Raw genomic sequence first — 12504 nt, forward strand, 5'->3', positions numbered from 1 at the left:
TGAGCAGAGACCTAGAGAGTGAGAAGGAGCCAGCCAGGCAAAGATGTAAAGGAGGCACTTTCCAGACAGAGGGAGCAGTAAGTGCAAAGGCTGCGAGATGCAGAAGAGTAAGGCGTGTCCAAGGAGCCGGGTGACTGGAGCGGAGCAAGGGAAGGGGTTAGGAGAGGAGGGTCAGAGCCTTGCAGACCACGGGGAAACATCTGGCAATAAAGTCATGTTTTCCCTCTTGCCTTTTGCAAGTTACACCATTTATCCTATCAGTCGACATATTTATCAAGCATTTTCTAGGCACTGTGTTAGATGCAAGAATAGACAGAAAACAAATAATCCAAAATAAGACCAAAATAGCAAGAGTGCCACTGAGCTATCCCAGCTGAGAAGGGAAATTCATGTTGAAATGAGGTCACAGGAACTACTGGCATCTGATGAGGACATGCATGCAGAACCTTGGACTTGAGCTGGACCCACCCCACATGGAAGGGCAGTTGAGAGAAGCAGTTAAGATAGAACACAGGCTCACAGACCAACCAAGGTTCAATCCCAACTTTAGCTGTGTGACCTTGAGCAAGTTACTTAATCTCCCTGAACCTCCGGTTCCTCATGTGTCCTGCCTCTCAGGTCTTGCCCAGAGTAAATGGGAGAGAGCAGCTGTGAGGTGCCTGAAGAGTGGTAGAGCATTCTAGCATCTTGAGTGGGAAAGAAACAGAGTCTTTAATGATCTAAACCTACTGAAGCTTAATGCTAGAGAAAAGAGAGTTAGGGAGAGGACTTTCTGGTGAATACCCAAAACTGAATTTAAGCGACTAGCCATCTTTTTTTTTTTAATATCTTTATTGGAGTATAATTGCTTTGCAATGGTGTGTTACGTTTTGTTCTATAACAAAGTGAATCAGCTATACATATACATATATCCCCATATCCCCTCCCTCTTGCGTCTCCCTCCCACCCTCCCTATCCCACCCCCCCCATCCCACCCCTCAAGGTGGTCACAAAGCACTGGGCTGATCTCCCTGTGCTATGCAGCTGCTTCCCACTAGCTAGCTATTTTACATTTGGTAGCTATCTTTATGGAGTAACCATGGAAGCCATTATGAAATAAAGATATTTACATGAAGTTTTATTTGTCCCTCCGTTCGTTCTGTGTCCCTGTTCCCTCGTAAAACCACAACCAGTTTTTGTGTTTATCGCTATTGACTTTGAGGAAATAGGCTATTTTGCTTTTACTATTTGGATGTATATTATGCATTAAAGAAAATACAACAACATCTCATAAAGTTTCGAAAGTAGGGGGAAAGAATTTCCTGTGATTTCGTCACCCTAAACAAACAATACATTTTGTGTGTCTCCTCCCATTTTTGTTTGCAAACACATCTTTTCATGGTTGCGTGGGGCATGGACCCATGGACTTGCATTCATCCTCGCTGCTTTTCTCTCTCCATTGTAGAGCAAGAAGTTTTTCTTACTGTGATGCAGTTTTAATAAGCCTAATTTCTTACTGCTGCATAAAAAGTTTATCTGGTGACTTTTGCCATAATTTACTCAGGCATTTTTCTGCTGGTGGACATTTTGGTTGCTCCCAGTATTGCATTATTTTCAACTAAACTTTAATGAGCAGCTTCACAAATACAGTGTTTCCTTTCTTTTGGCTTATTTCTTTAGGATAAGTTCCCAGAAGTGGAATTTCTAGTTCAAAGGGTATGAACATTTTTTTGTGTGACTCTCTACATATTGCCAAATTGCTTTCCCAAAGGGCTGTGCCCACTTTAAACTGCTTCAGCACTCTTTTAAGAGTGACTGACTTCCACGGCCTCGGTGGGCTCCTAACCTGAGTGACTGTCGCCTGAACTCATCAGCTTGCACACGCGGCAAGGGCAGCGGGAGAGAGGGCTCGGACCAAGCTTTGCTCCAGGGCTCAAGGTGTCCCCTCCACTATCTCCCACCCTGTGATCGGGGTGGTGGGCACTCCATTTCCAGAGCTCCAGCCCAGGCTCGGGGGATCCATGTGACTCGCCTGACCCCAGGATGAACCAAGGTCTGTCTGACTCGGCAGCCATCCCCCACCCCACTCATGGGGCTCTCCTTGCCAGGGCTTACTCCCAGCTGTGTGGAAGCAAACCGGAAAAGTCTCTTCTTTATATTTGAGCTTGGTCAGCCGTCACGCCTTTCCAAATCTAATCTCTTCTTCCAGAATCAGCCTTCGTATCGTTCTATGAAAGCATCTCAAGGAATAAGAATGCCTTTTTCCTTTTCAGTAATACTTTTAAACTTGCACATTTATTTAGCAAAGTCAAGAAAAACACTCAGTAAAAGCCTGGGCCCTAATCCTTCAGTCTCTTGAAGGCAAAGGCATGTGGTTGGAAGAACACAGACTTTGGAGTCTGGTTATTAGTTGAATCACCTTGGGCAGGCTGCCTAACGTCTCTAGGCTTTGGTTTCCTGTCTATAAAGTGGGAACCATGCAGGGTTGTTAAAAGGCTCGAACGAGGTGACACAGTACAACCCTCACCTGTACCTGGCAGGCCATGGGTAAACAGAGGAAGCGGTTATTGTTTTAGAGGGCAGTGGGCTCGTCTGATGACCCTTATCCTGGTATCTCACCTGTCTTTTGTGGATTCTCAGAGTTGTAGGGCTGGTCACCATGCCTGCCAAACCCCATAGACACCCATGGGAGCCCCGCTTTCGCCCAAGTGGAGTACTTGGCCCTGTGGGAACATGCCCTCACATTCACGGTTGTGGGCTTCTCACACGCTGTTCCTTAGGAGTTGGGGCAGGACACAGGAAAAGTATTATTGGGGGTGTTTATTTTGTTTTATATTTTTAATTATTTTCTTATTGTTATTATTTTGTATTCCTGGAAATATCTTCCATTTTTTTACTTGAAGAGCAAAAGCAGATGTTTTATCAAAAAGGTCTACCTTAGGAGCCAAATTCCAGGCTCCTTTAATGTTGGAAGGTTTCTGGTTTTCAGAGTGATCGGGCTGTAGAAAGCCACACACGTTTCTCCTTTCTCATCCCCCAGCTTTGGTCCTGCTCGATTTCTTTGCCTTCAGAACTCCGAGAGGAATGGGTTTTTGACACAGAAAAACCCTTCTTCTGTTTTATTTCCTTTTTCTGTTTTATTTCCCCTCATCCTTACTTGAGAGCTCAAACAGCCGAATAGTTTAAGTGACCTCCCACATCTTCGGCTTTCTGCACTTGGGCGGGGTTTGAATTCCCCTGTGTATATGCCTAAGTGACACAAATATCAAACATTCCTGGTTTCAGTTCTCACCTCACCTCTGTCAAGTGTGAACTTGATCGCCCTGCCCCTCTCAGCTCCATTCCTTCCTGCTTAAAATCTTTACATTGCAATAAGGTGCCTATGGTGCCTGGCACGCAATTGGTGCTTAATAAAGAAAACCTGTGTTGCTGGGTTTATAGTGAAACTACAACTCTTTTTCTTCTGATTATTACAGATGTCTTTATGAAGACTGTACTTTAAGACATTAAAAGCAATCCGATCAATGCCACCACCACCACCACCACCATTATCATATAAAAGCTTATCTTTTCTCTAGTGCATCTGGTTGACAGAGGAATACCTGACCTCAGAATAGGTCCGGGAGATAGGACTGTTCTTCCAGTTTTCTGCATTAGGAAATTAAGTAATTGGCCCAAGGTCTTCTGCCAGTTCTGGGCCAAGGCAGGATTAGGGTTTAGAGGTGCCCACGGGCACCCTGGTTGTCTGGGTCATCGGGAGCCAGTGCAAGCCTGGCTCTTTGCGGGCAGTCATCTGTCGCCCCCCGCCTCTTGCTTTGGGGGGGCACCTTGTCGTATAAAGGGCAGCCTCCCGTCTCAGTGACCCAGGCCTACAGCCTCAGAACTTGGAAACAAGTGGACCCAAAAGCAGCTACGTGGCTAACCAGTGGCGACAGTGGTTTGTCCCCATGGCATCCCTGTGCCCAGTTGTTGAGTGGCGGGAGTAAGGGGTGGCTACCCCTTTACAGACCCCGTGCTGGCTGCTGCCCCGCCAGGGTCATCTCAGAATCTCCCAGCAGACCTGTACGGTAGAGACTCCCGCCCCCATTTCACGCGGGAGGGAATGGAAGCTCGTGGGGGTCAGGGGCCTTGCCCAGCGTGGTGGAGCTGAGAGTCCAACACAGACCTGTATGTCTGACTCAGGATCCATTTCCCTTGGGCGGGCCCACCAGCTACAAGTCAGGGAAAGTGGCCCAGAGGCCACCTCCCCTGTGGCTGCCCCTCCCCTTCCTGGCATCTTGTTGGTGGGCAAGTCAGCCCCAATCCAGGACTCAAGGGGAGGGTACCTCCAGAGCAGGCTAACCCCAGGGTGAAGGCTGCTTTCTGCGTAAACTTGTCTGGCTTCCAAGGCCTGGGATTCTGCTTTGTTTCTGCTCTCTGGAAATGCCTGCTCACACTGGAGTCTGCCAAGACTCCTCGATGGGCCAGGAATCCCTGTGCTGATGGGGGCCACCTTTGTCCCCAGAAAGCTGGCTGGGGAAGTCTGAGGGGCTCTCGGGGCACTGACATCACTGCACACTTGCCAGGTGCCGGGTCCTCTGCCCTGTCAGTGGCACAGCCCCTGTTGTAAGGCCAAGGGGCCGAGGCTCCCGGGTGAAGGGCTGCCGGGTCTGGCCGGCCCTGAACCCCACCAGCATCTCATCTTCTGTCTCCCTCACCCCCACATTCAGTAGGTGGGTCCTTGAAACACTCATGATTTGGACTTCCAAATTCTGTGCTGGTTTAGTTGGAAGAGGCCTGGTTCTTGCCCCCCGTAGATGTGAGCCGGGGGCAGGTCACTTGGCCTCCTTGGGTCTCAGTGCCTCATCTGCAAAGCGGGGCTGCCTGCTGAGCAGGAGTGCCATGAAGGTCACATGACACTAGAGGAAAGGTCCTGGCGAGTGACAGGTGCTCAGTGAGGTGAAGTGGACCAAACCTGAACTTGTGGATAATTGAAAACAGGGTGCACCCTTGATTGTTTTTTATCTTGCCTCTGAAAGCACCAGAACCATGATACTGAGAGAGGGGGGGCTTTATTTTGTTTGTTGTAAATCAAGAGTCACTGTGTGATTTCTCCATGTGGAGCATCTCACCAAAATGACTTCAGTTTCCATCTTCTCTGCTCTCCGAACTGTTGGTCCAGGCCATCCGGGTGTTCTTCATGCTCCGTTCCCTGTCACTGCAACTGCGAGGGCAGCCCGAGACCCAGCTGCCACTGACGCGGGAAGAAGACCTGATCAAAACGGATGACGTCCTTGATCTGAGTGAGTTGGTCACCCCAAGTCACGGCGGGGGGGACACCACCAGGCTGGCTCACGCGTCACTCGGAGGGTCATGTGCAACCTGCATGTTGTACTGGGATTGATTCATGACCGTGAGCTAACAGAGTGTGCTTGTCACACGAAACTTTCAAAGAAAGGGCCCTAGATTCTGGGCATTTGAAGTCAGTCTGTGGGCCCTGCTCTCTGGAGACCAGTGGGCGCTGTGCGGGGGTTTTGCTGAAAGATCTGTGCACGGTGATTGGGGTCTCAAGAGGGGGTGGGCACAGCTCCAGGATCCCTACCCTCCGTATAGTCATAGCAGCACCAGTCTGATTGGTTTTGTGTATTAAAGGTTGTCTGTATGATTTTAATGAGGATTCTGAAGGATTCTGCTGCTAAAACAAAGAAAACTTTCAAAAATGCAGATCACCAGCATTTAGGTAAAGATGATGGCTTTGGAAGGCAGAGAACCATGTGCTTAGCCTGCAACGCTGGGCTTCTTATTTAACCACGCAGTGCCTCAATGCTCTACTCTGCAGTGTGAGGCTGAGATTTCAAGGAGACAGTGGGTATAAAGCCTGGTCATGTTCCCGTAACCCTTCTCATATTCGTATAACACTCTTTTTCCTCTGTTTGCTGTGGGGCTCGTGCACACTGATGGGCAAGATAGTTTTTTGTTTCTTAAAGACATTATGGTATTTTAGGACTCTTTGGTTATAAGAGGCAGAAAACACAACTTAGACTAGCCTAAGGAAAAAGAAAGGGGAATTCGCTGATAACCACTGTAAAACCAGAAGTAGTTCTGCCTTCAGGCATGGCTAGATCTAGGGACTCAAGCAATGTCATCAGGAAGCTGCCACCCTCCATCTCTCAGCTCTGCTTTCCTTTGTTCTGGCTTCATCCTCCAGAGGGCTCTCACCAAGTAGTGACAAGATGGCCGAGATCTGCTGAACTGGCTAAGCAGCACTGACAGAAACAGAGCTTCTCTTTCCTTATAACTTTTATAGAAGTGGGCTAGGCCAAGGTCACATGCTCAGCTGTGGTGCTGGGAGGTGGGACCTGTTCCTTTTGAACCCCCATCACCTGGGGGTGAGGAAGGGAGGGGGGGCCTCAAAGGAAAATCACAAAGAAGAGATGGGAGCTGGAGAGGCAGGGGCAGCAGATGGCCACTCTGTAGTGTCCGGTGATGAGAGGGCCCTTGTTTTAAATCAGCGTTATTGAAATATAGTTTACATCCAATAAAATTCACCAAGTTTTAGTGTACAACTGAATAAGTTTTAACGAACCTCATTCAATTGTGTGACCAGCAATTATTGTATAGACCATCGAGGGCTGGCTTTTGAGCCAGGTACCCCTGCCCTGCTCTGTATTCCCTCGAGCAAATGATTGAAACCACCACAGCTTCTGTTTCCTCACCTGTAAAATCAGGATGATCTTCCTTACATTACGGGGCTGTTTTGAGACTTGAGTGAACTGTAACATGAAATAGAATATGACCAAGCATAGTGCCTCGCATATGCTCAGGAAACCAGAGTATCACCCAATAATCAAATGCGGTGGTGTCTGTGAAGAGCAGGGCATGCTGCCTGACACATGGAAGGTTCTCGGTAAATGATTATTATGGGTTTTACCTGATTGTCCGACTCCTTTTTCTTGCCTCCTCTTGGTTTATGCTTTTTTCCTTCTCTCTTGGAAGAACAAGGAAGCTACGTCCCCTCTGTGCTCTATGCCCATCTTCTATGGCCCTTTTCCCCCTTGAGAAATGGTCACAGGGGTTTCTGTAAAGATTTAAATTAATGGAATTGGCTGGAGAGACCCATAAACCCATCTTTCTCTGATTGGATTCAAGGAAAGAGAGAGAAACAGTGTGCTTTGAAGGGGGCCACTCCATCAAGGCAGCAAGAATGTTTGCATCCGTGAAATGGAATTAAATTTAATGCTGGGAATTCATATTCCGTCCCTGCTCCCGCTAGGAATGGCCTGCTGAAACAAAGGTTAAAAGTATTTCACTTATCAATTTTAATTGATTAGATTGCTAGTTGAGATCACTTAACTGAGCCATTTTGGGTAGTTGGCCATTAAGAAAGTAATGGCTGTCTGTCTTTACCCAGCCTGATTGCAAATTATGTCTTTGCGAAAGAGGGTGCTGTCCAGAAAGTACTATGAATTATGGATTTTATGAGCATATGGTACTAGAGTAAGATACGCATGTGTTGACTTTTCTTTTTGGTGTTTATTCTTAAATGCTGGAGCTTCTCGCCTTCCAATGGGGAAAAATTAACATGCTTTGCACTTCACAAAATGCCTTCCTGTGTATACTAAAGGTAGGAAACCTCCTAATGTAGGTGACGGCATTCGTAGTTGCTGAATGTTGGAGGCTGGGCTTGCTTCCTATGAGGTCGTGTTTTGTCTCCCTGAAGCTTGAGGAAGCTGACTCAGGAAGAAGTGTTTGGGGGTTAGTGGTACGCGGGCCTCTCACTGCTGTGGCCCCTCCCATTGCGGAGCACAGGCATGTGGGATCTTCCCAGACCGGGGCACGAACCCATCTGCCTGGGCCGACTCAACGGCTGCGCCACCAGGGAAGCCCAAGGTCAACTTTTATCTAAGGTGATAGGGTCCGCTTAAAGGAATGCCAGCTCTACAGCAGGAAGACACTTTAAGTGTATTTACTAAACTTGTCACACTTTGATAAGAAACCACAGCATAAGAGCACTCAGAAGCCATCCCACATGTCCAGCAGCCGGTGGGGGCGGGGGGTGGGGGGGGAGTGAGGGGTGGGCCAGGTATGGCAGGTGAGCTCTGTCAAGGTGGCTTCCAAAGAAGAGCATCAAAGAGGCCGTCACCCCTTCAGAAAAAAAGTGAACTGTGCTGAAATCCTGTTTCGTTTTCACTGGAAAGAAGTGTGGTGTGGGGAGGAGGTCAGTACTGGCAGCCATAAAGGAAGGAGGGGAAGGGGAGGGAGGGAGGGAGGGAAGGGGGAGGGGAAGGGAAGACTAGAGTAGACTTGACTAGGTAAAATCGATTAGATTTTAGAGGGAACATAGAATCTCTGTACACGCAGGCTTTCAGCTTCAGTAGTTTTTGCCCTTGTGCTAAACCTCATTTCCTTGGCTCCACCGTTTCTCCTTTAACCACCCCTGCTCCCCACCGCCCCCAGTGTGTTAAAGCAAAGGGAAGACATCGTGTTACTGCGTCTATAAATACTTCTCTCTAACAGTTAAGGACTTTGGGTTTCTCTCCTCGATAGAACTGGTTGCCACCGTTCCAGATGGTGAGCTTCCCCAGCCCCGCCGCTGCTCTGCGTGGAGCCCGGAGAGAGGCCCACGCTCTCCTGTGTTCCGCCCACCTGGCCCTATTAATGTTTGATTTTGCAGCCCCTGCTGTAGTTGGAAGCAAGCAGCTTTGTGACCTTGCTCAGGGTCTTAATGCTTGTGAGGCTCAGTGGCCTTGCCTTTAAAATGGTTCAAAAAGACCTTGTGAGGAGGGCTGTTGAAGATCAAAAGACATCACGTTCATGAAGCACATGGCGCCCAGCTTGGCGCTAGCAGGTGCTCAGTGAATGAGAGCTGGCGTCCCCTCAGCAGCTGCTGAATGAAGGAGATAGAACTCATACCGCGGGGTGCTGAGGGGTTGGCGTTTTCTGCTTTGACAACATTTTGAGGAGTGCATCCTGAAATATTTAAACCAGTTCATCACTTGTGCGATGGCGCCGTTTGGGGGGGTAAGAAAGATGGCTCTGGCTGCGTGGGCCCAGATGAAGGGCGCTGTACCGCATCCAGGCATCCAGGCGGGCGGGGCACTCCTGCACAGTCACTGCCGGGCCTACTGACTGGCAGCCAGTAGTGTTCTGAGGACAAGCAGAGGAGAAGCCAGGTTCCTGCCTGTCTGCCTGCGTCCAGATAACATGGGCAGTGACAGTAGGGGAAATTCCCCCATTATCCAAACACCCAAAAGAGATGCCAGGCAACCACCAGGCATCCTCAGGAAGCATACGTGTGGGCACTTGACATTTACGTAGTTGTAACCGTACCATTTGCGGCACGCACCTAATCTTTTTAAAATCCATTCAGTGAAACCCATCCGTTAATTCAGCTACTTACTGAGCACCTGCTGTATGCCAGGCACAGTGCTGGGATCTAGGATGTCATAGTGAACTGAAGTCAGACTTGGTCTCTGCTCTGTGGTGCTTACAGTTGGGGGCAAGGGGAAGGGACCATAAACAGGTGAGGAAGTAAATACTAAAGGCACAATCACAGGTTGATTGAGGTGGCTCTGTGGAGGTGATGAACAGGGTCCAGGGCTAGAGAATAACTAGGAGAAAAGGCCTCATAGGTTGGCGAGGGAAGCTTCTCTGGAGAGGCACAGGCAAGGAGGGACCAGAAGATTGCATGAGAAAATGCAGAGATGAGGCCTGGGAGTTCGAGAAACTTTCGGAGCAGGAGGCGAAGGCGAGAGTGAGCTTGGTATGGCCTCCCAGAATCCTGGAGGAGGCCCATGCAGCTGGAAGGAAAGGAGCAGGGGAGAGAGGGGCTGCAATGAGCAGGATCTCAACTCCAGTGCAGTGGGAAGCCATCAAAGGGTGTCCACGGGGACAGCCATCCTGAATGTGCACTTCTAGAACCGGAACTGCTGGGTCAGACGGTTCTGGCAGAGGCCTATGAGCCATGTCGAGGGTCTGGAGAGGCCACGTAACCTAGTGGTTATGAGTGTGGGCTCAGGAGCTGCGCTGTGCCTGGAGAAATCCCAGCTTGGCCCCTTGCCACCTGCCAGCGTGTGACCTTCAATGAGTAACTTAATTTCTTGGCGCTTCAGTTTCGTCGTGTGTAAATCGGAGCTGTTGGGAGGAGTCAGTGAGTCAGGGTATGTGGCACGCCTGGCACACTCATAGGGAGGCCAGTTAGGAGGTTGTGACAGGGCCAGTGGCAGTGGGGAATGAGGCGTGGGGATGCAGCCTTCCCCCCTGCCACGTGGGAGCAGGCCGCTCCATCCTGGGGGGCAAACACCTGGGGCTCTTCCTTGTCTCCCCTCCTTCTCTCAAACTCAGCTTCCTGTTGGTCAGCACACCTAGGCTGCGCTTCCCTCCAGATATATCCGGGATCTGACCGTCTCTCCCAGCTCGACCCCTCAGCGCCTGGCTTGCTATCATCTCTCACCTGCACTGTTGCAGCAGCCTCTTAACCGGTCACCGGCTTCCGCCCGGTCCCCTACAGTTTATTCTCGACACTGTGTGTGTGCAGTGTCATCCTCTTAACACGTTAAGTCAGATCATGTCCTTCCTTTGCTCAAAGAGGCCTCCATCCCACTCTGACGAAGAGGAGAGATGTTTACAGGGGCCTATGAGGCTGGGCATCACCCGATACCACCTGACTCTCTCTGCATCCTTGCTGTTCTTCAGACACACCAGGCATGTTCCCACCACGGGCCTCTGCTCTGGCTGTGTTCCCCCTGCCCGCCTGTAGACCGCTCATGCCCCAGAGCAAGCACAGCTGTGGGCACGTACAAGGCCCACGACGGCCACATGTGGCAGTCATACTCCAAATTCTCCATCTACGTTTGAATTCTGGACCAACCCCACTCTCTTTATTATCCTCTTGTTAATGAATGTGAATGTGAATGTGAATGTCATATATTCCCTGTTTCCCCAGTTTCCAGCACTCTGTGTGCTTCCTAACGCCCTGGCAGGCGAGAGCTTTTAGACAAAGTGGACATCTCTGGCTGTACTCATCTGAATGCCTAAAGAGTCGTTTCCAACAGGACTATTGTGAAGCTCCCTAAGAAGCAAGTTATGTGGTTTGATTGTTAAGTCCCTGAAAATGTGAGCTCGTTGATTTGCTTCTCTTGCGAGGCCAAGGCTAGTTTTGTGGTCCCGTCGGTTCTGGAAAATCCTCTATGTTGCCTTATTTTGCTGATGGCCCAGTCACTGTCATGTGCCTCATCTTGGCAAAAATGAGAAAGAGCATAAATAACAAAGACTCTGAAAGACAAACCCAAAATGCGGGACACTTAGACAACTTTTCACAGATGGGAGTGTCAGGGAAGAGCAAACAGAATGGAGAGGGCCAGGGTACTGTTCTAGATTACTGAAATGGAAGAGACATGACAACTGTCGCCTGAGATTGGATCTTGGATTGAGGAATAAAAACAATGTAGCTTTACAGGGCCTTTTTTGTGAAATTGGAAAAATTTGCACATAGATTGCGATTGGATAGTGTAATCAAGATCAGTATTACCTTTCTTGGGGGTGTTGATGGCATTGTGGTTCTGTGGGAGAATGTCCTCGTTCTGAAGAGTTTAGGAGTAAAGTGCCATGCTGCTTACAACTTTGGAATGATTCACAAGATAAAAATGTGTGAGTGTGTGGGTACAGTGAGTGAGGAAGCAAATGCCACTAAATATTAACCATTGATGAATCTAGGTTAAGAGCATATGTGTGTTTGTTGTACTGTTCTTTAAACGTTTTTGGAAGTTTGAAATTTTTCAAAATAAAAGCTTAATGAAGTGGAAAGAGAGAAGTCAAGTCCTTGAAAAGTCCAACATTTAATTCACAAGGAGTGTAACGTTTAGGATTTGGGGCTCCGGATTCAGAAGAACCTGGGTTTGAATCCCGGCTGTGTGACCTTGAGCCAACTAGTTAATCTCCCTGAGCCTTTTCCTCATCTGTGAAAGTGGGGAGATGACACTGCCTGCTTCAGAACTGTTCTGTTGATAAAGAGGGAATCCATCAAGAAATGCTCGGCGTCATCCTCAGTGTGCGAAGGCGTTCCTAGGGGAAACAGTCATTGGCATTCTTCATTTGGACCGCACACTGGGCACAGAATGAGTCTTCTGAACTAGCAGCTGCTCTTTAGGGGTTCTGAGAAAGCAAAGCCTCATGACTGTTTCCATCCAGGGGATACACTGAGAAGTGGAGGAGGTCACCCAAGCTTGTTAATTAGATAAATTTCTTGGAGAGATGACTTTCAGGAAAGTGGGTGCCCGCTAACTGGAGAAGAACTGAAACCTGTAAGGGAGGCTTGATTCAGACCCAGATGGCTCCTCAGGGACAACTTAGTTCAAGCCTTCAGGCCTGGGGCTCCGGAGAACTGGTTTGTTTTGTGCTGACGCTGAAGAGGACTAATGTTGTTAGCATGAAACCCGACAGGCAAGCCTGGATGTGGCATTTGAAGTCCCATCTCAGGCAAGTGTGGTTTGGGGGCTCTTCGGCCTGCACTCCCCCACCGTGTTTTGTCTTTAAAGGGAATACTGT

At 49.0% G+C, this 12504-nt stretch overlaps 1 protein-coding gene across 10 annotated transcripts in view; it reads left to right on the forward strand.

Annotated features, from left to right (window-relative positions):
* Positions 1-12504, forward strand: part of CLEC16A (C-type lectin domain containing 16A) — a 210485-nt gene that overhangs the window by 101374 nt on the left and 96607 nt on the right. For all 10 annotated transcript variants that reach the window (XR_010836636.1, XM_059036137.2, XM_059036134.2 and 7 more), the window contains one exon: positions 5141-5261. Coding sequence is in view for 9 of the 10 variants with exons in the window: in XM_059036137.2 (XP_058892120.1) it covers positions 5141-5261 (121 nt within the window). In the remaining variant the exon portion in view is untranslated. The remainder of the gene's footprint in view (positions 1-5140; positions 5262-12504) is intronic.

The sequence above is a fragment of the Kogia breviceps genome, chromosome 14 (genome assembly GCF_026419965.1).
Source record: "Kogia breviceps isolate mKogBre1 chromosome 14, mKogBre1 haplotype 1, whole genome shotgun sequence".
In the NCBI taxonomy this organism is placed as follows: Eukaryota; Metazoa; Chordata; class Mammalia; order Artiodactyla; family Physeteridae; genus Kogia; species Kogia breviceps.